The sequence below is a fragment of the Triturus cristatus genome, chromosome 3_2 (assembly GCF_964204655.1).
Source record: "Triturus cristatus chromosome 3_2, aTriCri1.1, whole genome shotgun sequence".
NCBI classification, from domain to species: Eukaryota; Metazoa; Chordata; class Amphibia; order Caudata; family Salamandridae; genus Triturus; species Triturus cristatus.
The window spans coordinates 791,999,119-792,016,709 of NC_140584.1; the positions used below are offsets into that span (position 1 = coordinate 791,999,119).

Consider the following 17,591-nt stretch of genomic DNA (forward strand, 5'->3'; position numbering starts at 1 on the left):
CCTGATTGATGCCACACTTGTTTAACATATATTTGAAACACTACTCACCCACCGTCAATAACATGCTGAGTTGCTCCAAGTGTCTGGGAATACATCCTGCTTTCAGTCAACAGACTCCTTATTCTCACCAATCACCCTTTACTTTCACACTCACCCTGTACTCACAGCGATCACACTGTACTCACACTGTATACCATGCACTCCCGCTGTTACTCTGCTTTCACACCATTCATCCTACTCTTAACCTGCGCTCACCTGCACACACTGCTCAACCTGCACTCACAGTGACCACACTGCGCTCACACCACTCACCATGAACTCCCGCCATTCTCTCTCCACTTACCCTGTGGTCACATGAGCACACTGCTCACCCTGCATTCATATTGTCACACTCCACTCACACCACTCACCATGCACTCATGCTGTTCACCCTGTAGTCCCACGAGCACACTACTCACCCTGCACTCATGTGACACTTCTGTCACCTGTCACTCTAACTGCTCACCCTGAAATCTCAAGCACATCACTAACCATGCTTTCATTCCTCCCTGTCTGCACTTTCACCTGCACCCAAACTCATATGATCACATCACTAACCCTACAGTCAATCCTCTCATCCTACTCTCACATTGGTACATCACACTCATAGGCACTTCCTCTCATCACTCACACCGCTCACCATTCAGTCACATGGGCACACCACTCACGTTGCACTCACACCATGGAAGCAGGCATGCCACTCACCCTGACCTAACTCCTCTCACCCTGCACTCCCACTGGTACACCTCTCAGCCTGCACTCTTACAGGCACTCTGTTTACCCTGCCTGGGGACACACCAGTAACTACTCCCACCATGCACTCACAGGTCACTCTCACAGCTCACCCTTCACTATCGCTGTTGACCCTGCACTCATACACAGGCACACCACTAACCCTGCATTTACACAGCTCACACCATGCTGCACTCTCTCCTCTCACTCTGCACGCACTCCTCTCACCCGACACTCACATAGGCCCTCCTCTCACATTGCATTCATGCAGCTCACCCTACAACCACATTGGCATATTTTTCACCCTACTCTCGCACAACTCACACTGCACTCACTGACACATTCACCATCACCCAGCACTTAGATGAGAAAACCTCTTACGCTGCATTTATACAAATTACATATATTTTGTGTATAAACACATATTTCTACAAAGGGACCCACATAATACCTGCTCTTTCTGTAGTACTAGATGCCTACTTAATAATTCCATCTGTAATAACAGGGCCGATGCAAGAGGAGAGAGTGGACTGAGAATGTGGGATGGTGCTCGGTGGGAGAATAGGGTTTAGGCTTTGGGGTATGGTGCTGGATTGAGGATCGTGTGACACCTTCAGCCAGTCCTGGCTTTCCATTCAACATAATGCTTCATTCTGGGAGTTTTATCGGTTTTTTTTTCACAGCGTAAGTTGGGTCTGAAAATCCCAAAATAGATGAATAGACCTGGGCCGCATTTAGAGTAGGGTGAAGAGATTTCCTTTCACCTGAATGGGTCTGGTCTGCCATCCACAATGCTGTCTCCACCTCCTGCCAGGAAGCTGCAGCAGAGAGGACAGAACTGGGATTGAAGAGCTTGAGAAGCTGAGAAGGAATACTGTCCCTGTGCTGTTTTGCTGTTTGGGGTTGGCCTGCAGTGGCTACTTGCTGCCAAGGAAAGGAGAAAGGACTTTGCTGTTTGCTGTGTCCCCTGCTTGAGGAACATCTCCAAGGGCTTGAATTGAGCTTGCCTCCTGTTCTGAAGTCTCAGGGACACAAAGACTTCACCACCAGCATCCCTGAACTTCCTGGCTGGGAGTTCTGACTTGCTAAGAGGTGCCTGCTGTTGTTTTGGACCTCTGTGGCTGTTTTCTGCTGGGAGCTGGGAAAAGTAAAGCAACTGCGAGACGTACCCGCACTTGTTTCCAACGCATCATCAAAAAATCGCCGCAGCGCCTGCCCGAGGCTCGAGAAATTGCTGCACGCCGCATCTTATGCATTGATCTCCAAAGTCTAAGATCACTGCCCCGATTTCGACGCAAGGACTGCTCTGTGGCTGCAAGAATCCATGCATCATTCCTGATCGTCACATCGCATCGAGATGCCAAGTTTGTCGCATCATTGGCGGACGCAGTAAGAAACCGACACATCCCCTCTCCATGCAGTAAGAAACCGATACATCACCTCCTCTCCAGTAAGGAACCGACGCATCACCTCCCCTGTGCACCAGTAAGGAACCAACGCATCACCTATTTGTATTACTGTATTGTGGATTTTTGTCATTTGGTCTTGATTTGATTTCGATCAAGATTACATATTTCTCTAAACCGGTGTGGTGGGGGAACAACCTTTACAACGCAACTTTTACAACGCACTACCATTACAACAAAACTGTTACAACGCAAGTGGATTTACAACACATGCCATTACAACACAAGTCTTTACATCGACTTGCGCTAGATGGCGTGCTAACATTACAAATAGTGTAGTTTACTATCCCAACACCTTCCCTACTGTTAAATGGACTGGAGTTGGAATAGTAAATTACACTTTTCTAATGTTAGCACGCCATCTAGCGCAAGTCGATGTAAAGACTTGCGATGTAATGGCATGCGCTGTAAATCCACTTGCGTTGTAACAGTTTCGTTGTAACAGCATGCGTTGTAACAGCACGCGTTGTAACGTCATACATTCGGTGTGGTGTCCATTTGTAGTGTTTCCACTGTATTACTGTATGTTCACAAATGCTTCACACACTGCCTCTGAGATAAGCCTGTCTGCTCGTGCCAAGCTACCATGGGGGTGGGCAGGAGCTATTTTTGAAGTGTATCCCCCTTTCCCTGATTAGAAGCAAGGGTCCCTACTTGGCCAACTAGAGACCCCCATTTCTAACAAAAGGGCAGAACCAATTGCTTATTCTTCACAGCGCAAACATAAATTGTGTAGAAAAAAACCTGCACAGACACCCTTGCAGCATTTATGTGGATGACACAGCCATTTTGAATGTGGCAGCATCCTTATTGAAAACCTTTATTGAGCAATCAGATTTGCCTATAAATAAAACATGGTCCACAGCGTAGTTAATGCACACAGGGAGAATGTAATGACGCTTTAGGAATATTATTACCCAATACTGTTGCCACATGGTAAAGAAGTTTAACATTGCAAACTGTCACATCATTGAATTTATTTAGATGACTGATATCCCCTAAGGAGCCAACAGGAGTACAAAAAGCACTGTTTCTCAATTAGCATCACACGCCTTCTGCCCAATCAAATATTGTACTCACGGTAACCAACATGTGGGCAGAGACAAAGGCCCTTTCTTAGAAGTGCTTCTTAAAGCTTTTTTTCTGTTCATCACATATGGTCAGGTGACTGCTGCGATGTGCAGCCAGACCTAAAAAGTAAAACTTTGAATCTCAGAAGTTCTGAATCACATTTGTTAACTACGATTCTTTCAAAAAGAGCATCACAACACTATACACTTACCTTAACTTTTCCAGACTGATGCATAGAGTTATGTCAATGGTTGCAAAGTATTAGTCATTATCATGAAGAAGTGGAGTGGTTTTATAACACTCTGCTTTCTTCAAAATCACATTCTTTTCATTCATTACCAATGGTCTTGTACAGTTTCTATCTGCACCAATTTGTGCCTTTGACTCATTGAAATCTTAGCAAGCAGAATATGTATCCTTTCTAGTAGAGCATTTTCATGCAACATTATATTTTTCCCAAATTATTATGGGCACTTTTATGGTTTGTTCACTCTGTACATGTTTAGTTGACTTCGTTAAATTTGTCAGTGCATGGATACTAAACTGATGCAAATGTATGTCTCAGAGTGTAAACATTGAACTAAATATATATTGTTTCCAATAATTGCCCATGTCTGCACAGCACACACCTACAGAAATAGCAACTTCTCAACCTTTAGATGGTGAGCAATATGGATGTTTAATGTTTAATGTTCTTTACTTCTGAAGAACAACGAGGAGTAGCTAGCAGGAAAACCTGACTGGATCCAGGAACGCCAGGACACCTGATGCCTACGTTGCTTCAGAGTAACCTGTCCCATGTCCTGGAAAGCTGACCTGTGGCCTGAAGAGCAGACAGTGGTGAAAAGACCTTAACATGATACAGGAAACCTGAATAGGGAGAGCTGATGTCTCAAAACCTAACAGACCTAGTAGAAGATGTCACATGAAAAAGAGTCCTCCAACCACAGTACCTGAAGGGGCAGTACTTTAGGACATCCAGATGGCTTGGCAGCACAGTCAAAGCGCTCACCACCTACCCCTGCTGTGTTTCTGGCACACCTGCATTCATTCCAACCCTCCATTGCTCAGTCATTGCTCAATCACAATTCCAGTAGCAGTGGCGGCTGGTGAACTTTGAAAGTGGTGTGCCATAAACACCTTCTTCAAATTTGAATAAACAAGCACACAAACCTAGAGAGCACAACCTACTTCAAGGACTCTTCGCTGCAAACATTTAGTAAAATATCAGAACAAAATGTTCACTTTGGATCCCAATGGCGCATGAAATAGCTTGAAAATAGAGGTTTTGAAAGGACACTGATGACATATGCGCGTATTCTTGTGATGTGCTAGTATGCCTTGGCTTCTCTAGGTATAGAAGGACTTACCTGCTTCATTTGATTGTACTAAGTGCATCATGCTACCACTAGGTCAATTATAGCAGGACCAACTCGGCCCTTCAGCTGTCTGATGATGTAACAATAGGTGTTGTGCATGAGTCAGAAGACATCCCTCTCAGCTCTGCGTTGTTACATAGTACAGGTGGACAAGAACAAAAATGAACAGGTAAACTTGGATCGGATCTCAGAGCCCGTGGATGAGCCAAGCTGTGAAAATATATGTTGTGTAAATCACACAACAAACGACGTAAAATATAATAAAATCTCTTATAAGTTAAAAAAAAGTGTAATTCTATGACATGTTGATGCTTTGATATTAATAGGGCACCTTGTAGCACTGCACTGTTAAAAGTGGTAATTTTGTACAACTGGTAGCCTGAACACACATATTCAAAAGTGATTTCTTTCATGCACAATCATGAAGTAAAATGAGTTTGGGTGAAATAAAATATTTGCCTAAGCAGACACAATTTAAGGCGGGAAGCCACGATTTATCCAGGTTTTGTGGTTTCACTCTGTACAAATCAGCCAGTAAATGGGTATGTATTTGTCTTTCCTTATGTTAAGATTTTTTTTTTCTCAGTGAATTCTTCTGCGGTTTGTAAAATAGGTATTATATGCATGGTAAGATTAAGTGATTTACCCAGAATCACATTATGTTGAGCTGACACCGAGATGACACTGAGACTTGAACCTTGTTTCGAGTTCCATAGTCAGCAGCTCTTCCTATAAAAACCACAGCTTGTGTACAGGGAGGGAACAAGAGGCCACATCAAACCTAACAGGGCCTCTATCTGAGCCAGAGCCAGGCTTGAGCCAGACTCGACTTTCAGTGGCTCGCTGACCTCTAGTAAACAGTCAAAACAAAATCTCTTTTTAAAAAGAAAGTTAGATATGATTAGCTCTCTATGGAGGTTAGGTAGGGTCACTGCAAACACTCAATGCTAACATTTCAACATATTACGAAAAAGAAAAGCAACTTTAAAAATGACTTCTTACACTTTTCATGTGCTCTGCCATTCACGAAGAAATCTCTTAAAATTAACTATAATGAAACTAACCTGAATTCCACCTTACCAGTCAATTTACTGCAGGCCAGATTCTTCATGGATTCGCTCCTCTGCTTCTTCTACGGGCCTTCCAAAGCCATTCAGCTGATTTCAGACTGCCGAATCACAAGGCTGGATGAATTGGGGCCGACCATTCTATACTCGGCTGTACCCTGCCATTTGACAGGGCATGGGGCGACTGTGTCAAAAACATGTCACCGACCGAGCAGGATGCTATCTTTACACATACTGCCCTACACTGGGCATGCGCAGCATATGTCATGGTTTGTCGATGTGAGTCAGGAGCGGAAATCAAAAGCGCCCCTCACATGCGCAGACCATTTGCACTCCTGCTCTTTCCTACCCTGGGTGCGTTGACATGCGCACTTTTGAGCTGTGTCAAATGCAGGAGTGGAAAAGTAAACAGAAGAATTGTGAAAGCTGGTATGGCTGTGGCACAAAAGCAGCACTGACTTCCACATGGGATGATTTAAACACTGCAACCTGAACGCGACACTTTACCTCTCTCTTGGGTTTGGTATTTTTCATTTCGATAGAGAATTGGGCATTTTTTCCTAAACAAATAGCTTTGCATCTGTGTTCTAGATACAGAACACTCTCTACGTGGCAGCTTTTTTGTCAGCTCGTTAATGGCAGCCTGGTGCATTCCTGCATAGATCACTATGCTACATATAAGGGAACTGCTCAATGTGGCAATGTAAAAATTCCTATTGGATTTTTATTTAGTGTAGCACAGGTGTGTGACAGTGTATTTACAGGCTGCAATATTACTAACTCATTGCACACAATCAACTCAGGGAGAAGGAATGGTATTTTGGGAATTGAATCTGTGACTTACCAGTCTACACACCCCAAAATAACACGTGGTAACCCTCTAAGCAGTCCAAACGTTATTTGCAAAATAATAAATGCTGGAGCCCAGTCTTGGTCAGGAGCCTGTATCTGGCAATTTCAAATGTTGTGAGAGGTGAATACCAAAATTGCTTAGACGTGATTCTACTGTGTTCTACTTTCATTCACCACCAGGTTCTCCCTGCCCTTTTATCTCACTCTTTAGTTATTTTTCATCTTTACTTTCTTCCTTTTTCACAATTTGTTCATCTTTCTGTTCCTCCTGTCCCCCTTTTGTGTTTTTCTCTCTCTTGTCCTGTAACAAAATCCGATGAGGAAAAATGTGTGGGACCCTCAAAATGAGCCTGCAACTACAGGCTCATATTAAGCACTGCTACTAAGCCTCATATTTTGCGACATGTGCCGAGGAGCAGCCTTACCCATGCATATTTTACAACACCTCATTGAGTGAACTAAAACTGTACCTTCATATACAATGGACCAGGAGCATTTTCCTGAACTTGCAATGAACTAAAGCCTAGGAACAGTGTCAAATCGACAAATAATATGGATTGTATATCAGGTTTGTCCAGTATGTTTAAATTGCACAATTTGCAACTTCTTTTTTTCTCATATAAAGGCTATGACGTTAACTCCAACTCCCATTTCTGGAAATGCTTGCCTGCCCCATTGCTACGAGTGTCAGCCACCCACCTCCCCCCTGAAGTTTGGATCCAGTTGCGCCCCTGGCCAGAAGGCGTATGATACATTCATTGCAGTTGAACCCAGCCCAGAACAAAATATAGAGCAAATGGCAACCAAACCCTCCGTGCCGTATTTGCGCGTCTTTCGGCCTTCTCCGAAAGGCGGAACTTGTTTTACTGGTGAAAGCAGGCAGGAGTACTTGGTGAAGAGGCTAACCCTTGCCCTACTCTCAATCACTTACTCCAACAGGATTTGTCCACGAGGCGGGAAATTAGAAATGTAACTTAAGACTCCATTGGAAACTAAAAAAGGGCTTTTGGGCAGGTTTTATATTGTCAAACCTCTTTAGATTGAGTCTCACTCAGGACACATGGCTGTGCACCCATTTTAACGGATCCTTAGTGATTTTTGGGAGGTTACAATAGGGTACATTGCTGTAGACGAGTGTGCCAGCCCCATAGCTGCCATTGCTTCCACTCGATGGCGTGTTTAAAGGAATGTAAGGATGCACCGAAGTATGGAGGAGAGAGAAAGGACGGCACGTGAACGAGTGCATACTATGCATTCTGCCAGCTGAAGCATATTGTCTAACGCGTCCATGCCAGCACTGAAATGATGTAAAAGGAAAAAAATACTATCATATCTACTTGTCGGAATGTAAACATAAAGAGCTACCCTGCAGCTTGGAAACATTATCAGCTAAGGTTTTGGCATCACAAATAGATATTGCAAACACATTTCCAAAGTGTCTATTGCTAAATGAACAATTGTGTTGCCGGAGCCGTGATTCCTTTTAATACATTTTCCTTTGAAGCGTTCATTCTATTTTATGATTCTTTTATTTGTTCTTTCCAATTGCAGGATTTACCATCCACGTAAATTCTCCAAGTGCAGCATTGCGGAGTATAAAGAGTTCCTGAACCGAGGAGGTGGTTCCTGTCTTTTCAACAGGCCTACCAAGGTGAGATAGCGCTGAGGCTATTGTGGTGTCAGGCGGTGGCCATGGTGTGAATGAAGCTGGGGCATTATTCACGAGGCCAGCATTGGAAGAATGGGGCAGTCGTGGAACAGAATCTGACAGGAAATAATGTGTGGGGATTCTATGCTCCCTTTGTATCTAATGCATGCATTGCTACCTTGAATGGACGCCAAGTCACAGATAATGTGCTTAATTGATTCTGTTTCCATTCACTTAGGAAATGGGGCTTTTCCATCACACACAAACACACACACACGCTCATATATGCGTCCACACACACACTCAAATGCGTACACACACACACACTCCCCATTAATGTAACCTGTCTAATGTGTTTGTGAATACCCAGAGTTACCACATCAGCCCCCGTTGCATCAAACGCCTCCATTCATCACACAGTGCACGTCAAGACAGAAGTCCTCATCCTCGGATCCAACCCCTACGCCTGGGACCACTCTTGGTGACCTGCTGCCCTGGGAGCCGCACCCACACCCACCGACCACGCACGCAACCCGGGGTTCATCCTGGACTCATTGCTCTCAATGACCCAGCAAGTCAGCGCCATCTCCTCCTCCTGCTTCAACACCCTCCGCATGCTCCGCAAGATCTACAGATGGATCCCCACCGGAACCAGAAGGACGGTAACACAGGCCCTCGTCAGCAGCAGACTGGACTACGGCAACGCCTTTTATGCAGGAACCACGGCCAAACTTCAAAAGAGACTTCAACCCATACAGAACTCCTCCGCATGCCTCATCCTCGACATACCCCGACACACCCACATCTCTACCCACCTGAAAGACCTGCACTGGCTCCCAGTCAACAAGAGGATCACCTTCAAGTTCCTCACACACGCCCACAAAGCACTCCACAACGCTGGACCAGCATACCTCAACAAACGTCCCACCTTCTACACCCCTAACTGCCAGCTTCGCTCCGCCGACCACGCATCCACAGGACCTCCACCGGCGGCAGATCCTTCTCCTACCTCGCCGCCAAGACATGGAACACCCTCCCCACACAGCTGCGTCTGACCCAGGACCTGCTGACCTTCAGGAGACTTCTCAAGAACTGGCTGTTCGAGCAGTAGCTGCACCCCCACCCCCCTCAGCTCCTTCTGACCCTCATGGGTGAGTAGCGCGCTCTACAAATGATTGATTGATTGACTGAAGTATTTCAGGTTAACATACTAGCAGAGAGAGCTTAGCTAACAAATGATGTCCTGGCAGGGACTAGTTGTTTCTTTTACTTAGGTTATATATTTATTTATTTAAGGGATTTGTGGTGAACACTCTGCAAACACAATGTCACTAAAGGATTTCAATGCAAAAGGCAAGACATTGAATGTAAGAGTGAGATTAGGGCTTCGGTCGCCTCTATGACTCAGTAGATCTTCCTTACTCCTGACTGCAACATTCCGGAGATGCAGATCATTGAAGGGCAACATTGTTCATCTGCTTCGGAACGCTCGACCTACTGGTCCTCTGTAACGACTATAATCAGATGAATAATACCCCTCACCGGGGGTTGAAAGCACTAACAGCTTTCCTTCATTACTCTTCCCAATGCCCAGCTCTAATGTATCAGAAGGCTAGCCACAGCATTGGCCTCTGCCAAGATTTGCATTCTGAGACTTTGGCGGTTACCCACATGTCCAGCGCTCAACAAGTGGCTATATGAACTGTATAAGGCGACCACCTGTGAACGGATTATTGCCATGCTCACAGATCACTATAACAAATCTATGGACACATGGAGAGACTTTCTCCAAGACTCATGACACCTACCATCCTCATTATCTGCCCCCCTTGCCTTGTCCCCCCTGTATTCACTGGTTTGTTTATTTCATAATGGACTGATCAGAAGACAAGATAGTAACCAAGACGCCTATTGGGAATTAGGCCGCTGCTTCAGCTCTCCCAGAAGTTGTAATAAATGACACTAAAGAGCTTCTTCCTTGAGAGATACTACTCCACCTGTTTCTGAGCCTAGACCAATATCGTCGGTTAATAGTAAGCTTGAAATAAATAGGAAATAGAAATGGTCAGTCAACTGCTGCCTCTGAATACAGAAGTCATATGAAGAGCTAACTGTTACTCAAGAGCTTGCACAATGCTTGTGATGGCAATAATTAGCTGGGGGGGTTGCAGGTTTGGTAGTGGCTTTTTGCTCTAAAGACATCAAAGAGTAGTTTCCAGAGCTAGTGAGGGTCAGCATGAGACTGCTGCAGGGCCACATAACATCTGGGGGAGGTTGGGGCACTGAACCAAACACAAAAAGCCACAAACCCTACATTAAACATAGAGGTGCGATTGGAATCCCACTGAGAAAGAGCAAGGACCTATGAGAGCTGTACCTGATACTGCCAGAACCCCTCCGCAAAGAATTTTCCCACCAAAAGAATATTTAATCCCTCCACAACATCGGACCCAAATACCTCAATGAGAGAGTCTCCTTCCACAAACCCAAGAGGAACCTCCGCTACGCCGACCTCGCACTCGCAGAGCCCCCCTGCATCCGCAGAACCAGAGCAGGCGGAAGAGCTTTCTCCTACGTCGCAGCCAAAGCCTGGAACAAGCTCCCAGTCAACATCAAATGCTCCCCCATCCTCCACACCTTCAGGAAGGAACTCAAGACCTGGCTCTTCGACTGAGCCAGAGTTGCACCCCTCCCCTCCCCCAGGGCCTTCAGACCCTCGCGGGTAAGTAGCGCACCTTATAAATCCCTTATTGATTGATTGATTGAGAGATTAGTGCAGCAGATGACATGGGTGATTCTACTACAAACCTAGCACACATAGTCCTTCCAGACCCTTTGGCCTAGGGCTGCTGTTTCCTTTGGGTACCTTATTGTTTTCTTACAATACATAGCATTACAATATTAAATTAGTTCATCTAGCCAAGGGAGACAATATAGGTAATACTGACTTGAATCTTGAATGTTCGGTTCTCACTGCATTTTTGTTGGTTTTGATATTTAGCTCCTTCATCCGATTCTAATGTACCTGATTTACCATGCTACGCTATCTTTTAGTTCTTTTTACAATGTATATAGTGCCACTCACTCAGCAATCTTTCATCGTGGCCAGCCTCGTGATAGGGTTTTTTTTTCATTTACGAGTAGGCAGGTATTCCTTAGAAAAACACAAGACCTCATTACAGTTCCTAACACTGAGACTTTGTATAAATTGAAGCTGTGCTGTGATACTGTATAGTATACCAATGGGACAACATCGCATTTAAATATTTTCTTTTGAAACTGAGGTGTTTGAAATTGCCCAGTTTTGCTTCTCCATATTTCATGAAATTTGACTAACATTTCACTAATATTCTTAGATATTTTAGAATTTATGACTGGAAAAGTAAGTTTTGTGGGCAATAGAAATCTGCAAAATATAACTATAAAAAAGCAAGTGTTTTATACAAGTCATCAAGTGCTATTTGCACAAAATTAGCTCTCTCGTCGTTAGAACTGCCAATTGTATTTTTGTTTGCAGGGTATTTATAAAATGTAGTGATGATGGTACAGTTTGATGTGAAATATATCTGAGAATTAACATTCAGCTGAATTTTCTCCTTAATAGAAACATTGACTCAACCAAATTGACTATATAAAATAATATTTTAGTCTAAAAGAGAATTGCAAGAGACGTTTTGCAAAATTTCTTTTGGGGCCATTTCCATAAAATAGTAAATGGACAAAATAAATCGTATTTTCACAACTTCATGAAGTGTCCTAGGAAGAGTGTCACCCTATTGCTCTACCAAATTGTAATTGTTGAGCATTTATAATGTAAAAGTTTTATTGGCTATATCTTCCTCTTCCTATTTACAAATTGTTTAAACACAGAATCGCCTTTTCTCTTTTGTTTTACCTTTCAGTTATTTGAGATGACGGAATGTGGAAATGGCTACGTAGAGGCTGGAGAGGAGTGTGACTGTGGTGTTCGTACGGTAAGCCTAGAAATCTTACCTATTTCATTTGCTTGGTGCTCATCTAGAAGGCAGAAAACTTAAAACACCGGGGCATATTCTCAAGCCCCTATCGCCACGGGAACGTCACTTTTTACTGACGTTCCTGTAGCAATAGGATCAGCGCCTTATTCTCAAGGCAGCGTTAACCCACTTAACGTGGCTGTAGGCCAAATTAAGTGGCTTTACGCTGCCTTGAGAATAAGGCCCATTTCACTCTAAATTTAGAGTGAAAGGGGCGTGCAGTGGGTGTTGCGGTGGGCGTTCCACCGCAACACCCATTGTGATCGACGCTGCCGCCCATTATCAAGTGCGCCGATAATAGGTAGCAGCGCCGAACTCAAGACCAGAAAAACCCTGTCTTAGGTTGGGGAAACGAGGAGAAATGCTTCATTTCTCCTCGTATTTGGTTTTTCCATGTGTGCTGCCTTGTGCAGCACACATGGAAAAAGCAAAATGGTATTTAAGGAATGTTCATGTGCAGGAAGGGGCACCTTCCTGTACATGAACAACCCTCCCCTGCACACAGACACCCTTGCAATCTGGTGCCAGGGTGCCTGCGTTGGCGCTAAGTCGTGAAACTTAGCGCCATCGCAGGGGGAAACGCCAGACTGCACCACATTCTTGAGAATAGGGTGCAGCCTCCCGTTTACGAAGTGGCGGTGAGAGCCGTTAAGCCAAGTAGGCTAACGCCTCTCACCGCCGCTTCATTGGGAATATTCCCCCTGGTTCCCAGGTTTGACAGAACACAACAGGCTGCACTGTGTGTGGACTTTCAGCAATAAAACCCATCTTTATGAATTCTGTTCTTTAGATGACTAAGGAGCTTATTAAAGTTTGGTGGGATGTGCTCAGTTTGCCAGGGCAACAAAGCGGTATAGTCGGCTTCTCTGCTGGATTAAAACCTACCATATTTATAAAAATCTGGCTGCCTGCTAGAGATTTATGTGCTGTAGGGAGACCTGCCGGACGGACCACGCCATGGCCACTCCTCTGAAGGCACTGAAGCTTTGCCGTGAAGCCACCATGTTCAGCACACATCAAAAATGTTGTTTTCGAAAAATTCCCCTACATGCTGGGAGTTTTCGCTGTGGCGGTGGCGGTCGCGGTCATTTATGTGTTTTCCTGTTCAGAACTGCCATGTGTCTATCTGCAGTCCCAAAAAGGAAAAAACGTGTGGCCTTCATAGGAAGGATGCTTTGCAGTACTTTGTCTAATGGCCTAGTGTCCCAAACCATTGATAGGTTACTGATTCCTCAAAGGAGGTAGTAATCCATTTGCATAAAGGAAGAGGTCCTCTTGAGATTCCATCCCCATTGTGAATATAAAAAAAAGATTTTGAGTGGTGAGCTCTGCCAACTCTTAACCATGCTTTTTGAAAAAAGTATTTCTTGTTGAAATGCATCTCTGCAATCATTGGTCAGTCTTTGTCAAATTTTTTTGCCAAACACCTATACTCCTCTGTCTCCCCACAGAGTATTGCGTGCCCAGTATTTTCCTAGCCAGTGTTTGACTTGTTTCCCATGATTCATATTCGTTTGTATGCTGTATTGTAACATAGTTAGGTCTGACTTGACAGCTCAATGTTGCCAGACCTTATGTGATCACCAGAAAAAGAGGGTTAACATGCACTATTGAGTGAGGGGTTTTTACTTTTTATTTCCCCTCATGTTGGTTACCTTGAGTACAGACTTTGACTGGGCAGTATTTGTGTTAGAATGCTTAAGGTAGTTCCACTACCTCTACTGAGCCATTGGTTGATGTATCACATACAGCCCTCGCACCAGTGAGTGAGCGCACATCTCTATTGGTTATTAAAGCAATGACTGCCCTGTGAAGGGAGCCTCTTGAGGGAGGGTGGGATCTCACATGCAATTCTGTGTGTTTAGGGACTGTTTAAATATTCCTAGCTCTTAGAGGACAACTGCTAATAAGGGATGTTGCTCCCTGTGAGAAATTGGGCTGTTGGTTGAAGGGGTTGGGTGCCCTACTCAAGCAATCCTTCTCAGGATGAACCACAAAATGACACTGAATTAACCTGTGCATAACCCTCTGATGGATTGGCACAAAAGAAGTCAGGCTTAGCTTCGAGACAATGTGTAAAGTATGTAAGCATTACACAAGCAGCAATAAAGTGAAAACACAACACAATAAAAATACCACTCAATTTAGAGAAATTGAGTATAATTTAATAAAGTATTTGATACCAAAATAATAATAATCCAATCAGTAGAACTGGAGATATTAAATTTCAAAGTCGTAAGGTAGGTATAGTGCCTAAAACCACAAAGTGCTAACTGGGATTACGTGGTTGCGGCCCACCATGACAAAGTCACAAGTTCAGGCCGACTGCCATGGAGTGCAGTTCGGATACAGGGACCAGGTTAGTATCACTGAGAATCGTGCCTCATGTCATTGATGTGGAGTATTGCAGAACACTACATCTATTCCTATGAGGAGCTGAGAAGGCTGCGATGCAAGATCCTGCGTCAGGTTGCATCACACTGCATCAGTTCTGATGAGGAGCTGCAAGGGCTATGATGAGAGGTTGTGTTGAGGTGTGTTCTGCTGCATCAATTCCAATAAGGCCATCAATCAGGGGTCCTGTGTCCCACAGCATTGTGTTGTGTCTGCTTAATCAGTTCTGAAGAAACCTGCAATTGGGCCAGGAGGAGTGCTCTTAGATACTAGCCAAGGGTCTAGGACCAAGGGGTGTAACACTTGGGAATCAGGCTTCACTACAGCAGAGGCCAGCAGGAAAGCACAGGTAGGTCCAGTTGAGTCTGGGCAGCTGAGCAGATGTAGGTCTCTAGAGCTTGTCATGTCCCTTTAGCCCAAAACAGGAGGCCAATCAGCTAGCCCTTGGAGTCACTCTGGTAGTTCTGGGTTAAAGGGGCAGGTCCAGTCCTCCTTCCTCAGGTAGCATGGCAGTCCTTCTTCTACAGGTAAGTGATCTGAAGAGTTGGTCAGAGGGTCCAATATTTATACCTGGTGCTAGCTTTAAAGTAGGAGAAGATTGTAGACTCGCCCCCCTCTACCGCCTTGTCTAGTTCTGTAATTTTCTCCCTCCTTGCCCTGGTTCCAGTTTGTCAGGGGTCACAAAAAGCTAGTTTGAAGTTCTTTGTGTGTGGGCTGATGCAGTGTCTTTGAACTGCAAGTGTGACAGGTGACAGCTGCGCCACTCCCACCAAGTCAGGATGGCCCATCCTATCAACACTCAGTTCTTCTATTGTGTGACTGTCTGGAAGGAATGGACAAAGGCAAACTGCTAACTACAATGTAATCATTGAGTAAATGTCATAAGGTAACCCAATATTATCACACGGGAGAGGTAGGCCTCACAGTAGTGAAAAATGAATTTGGGAGATTTTCACTATCAGTGCATGTAAAGCTTAAAAGTACATGCCCAACTGCACCCTGCCCAGTGGGTTGTTTAGGGCTTACTCTATGTGTGACTTATATGTACTGAGAAGCAGGGGTGGGCGTAACTGAGTCAAAATGGGCTTGAGGATGCATTATCCACTAAGAAAATAGTTCTAATTGCTACAGAACATGGATGGCAGTAGCCAACAGTCTCTTAGTTTTTTGTTCTTGTACTCCTGCGGTAGGATATTTGCCCCAAATTACTCTTAAATACTCCAGCTGGTGTAATTGCATAATTTTGAAACATTTGCTGCACAAGAGTAATGCGTAATTACTGAAATTACTCAGATGACTCTAACATATTTAAAATGATTTCCAGGATTATTAAAAAGGGAGTTTCAGGACCTGCAAGGAATCTATTTTTCCAGGTCAATTGGCATCTTAAAACTGCACACTTAGGCTGCAATGTATAGTTTTTATACAGGTCATGCAGCTTTTTCATCATTTCACAGGCAAACACCCAAACTGCCTGAAGTCATGGCTGGTGGTACAGGCTAGATTCGGAAACTCCAACCCCGGTATCTCCCTCACTTACTTATGGGCATGAAAAGGGTGTGTTATTTTAATAAAAGGAGGAGGTCGATACTACTGAAGCTCAGTCTGAGACTATTGTATTTGTCACTGATTAGTTTACTGGAATGGCCAGTGGGCCTGGTATTTGTGATATTTGTGGATACGTTTGAATAGGTTAGGGAAAGAGGATCTCCGAGTTATTTTAGCATGCATACTGGAGTCTGATGTGATAGTAAGTTGTATTTTTTGAGGACTGCAGTCCATAATAAGATCACATAAAAACAATTGGGTATTGATCATAAGAAGCACATTTGGTATGAGATAGCCCTAAAATGCAGTGAGGATGTATCACTCTGTAAGGAGAGAAAATACAGTAGTAGATATAAAAGTTATGCTTTAGTATGAGCTCCTGTTACGTTGACAGCACCTTATGGTGCAAAATCACCATAGTGCAACATCAGTGTTGTTAACAATGGGCCTCTCTGCAGGGTCATCCCCAAACCTTTTGTCTTCCTCCTCCCCTTTTTGCTGAATTTGTTTTTATTGGCTTCAGGACTCGCTGCACTTTACCACTGCTAACCAGTGCTATGGTGCTAAAGTGCAGATGCTCTCTGCCTAAAACATTGTGAAATTGGCTTATACCAAATTGGCATAAGTAATTTACTTATAAGTCCCTAGTAAAGTGCACTGCATATGCCCAGGGCCTGTAAATAAAATGCTACTAGGAGGCCTGAAGAACTGATTATGCCACCCAATTAAGAAGCCTTTAAACAAGTCTCAGGGTTGCCATTTCAGAGCTTGTGTTTGCAGTTTACACTCACATTTAGACCTGGCAAAATAAACCTTTTTACCACGCCCAAACCTTCCTGTTTAATACATATAAGTCGCCCCTAGGGTAGGCCCTAGTCAGCCCAAGGGAAGGGAAGGGTGCAATGTATTTAAAACGTTGGAGTTTAACTTTTTAAGTTTCACATGGACAGGTAGAGAAAATATTCATTTTTAACTACTGTAAGGCCTATCTCTCCCATTGAATATCATTGGAGTTGTCTTGTTACAGTTTATAAGTGTAATTTCCATAAGGGAAGAGATGATTGTTTCATGTCTGGTGTCTCTGAAATCCTAATTTAAAATCTTAACTTATGGCGAATATAATTTTAAATTACCATTCCCACATTTCCACTTTTAGAAAGTGGCATTTTCTTGCCTCAGCCATTTGGTGCCTGCAACCTGCCTGTGATACATGACTGGGTGTAGATGTAGGCTGGACGTTGTGTATTCCTCCAAGCCAGCCATATACATTGGGAGTGTTAGTGTGACTGGTAGGGCCTTCACTGGCAGGATAAGAGGGAGGTGCTGGACCACGCCTCCCTTACACTTTAACTGCATTGTCACTTCGGCCAGATTGGAGT

The 17,591-nt window shown here is 44.1% G+C and overlaps 1 protein-coding gene across 2 annotated transcripts in view; it reads left to right on the forward strand.

Annotated features, from left to right (window-relative positions):
* Window positions 1-17,591, forward strand: part of ADAM23 (ADAM metallopeptidase domain 23) — a 731,894-nt gene that overhangs the window by 550,621 nt on the left and 163,682 nt on the right. For both annotated transcript variants that reach the window (XM_085648912.1, XM_085648913.1), the window contains exons 15-16: window positions 8,158-8,257; window positions 12,157-12,228. In XM_085648912.1, coding sequence (XP_085505038.1) covers window positions 8,158-8,257; window positions 12,157-12,228 — 172 coding nt within the window. The remainder of the gene's footprint in view (window positions 1-8,157; window positions 8,258-12,156; window positions 12,229-17,591) is intronic.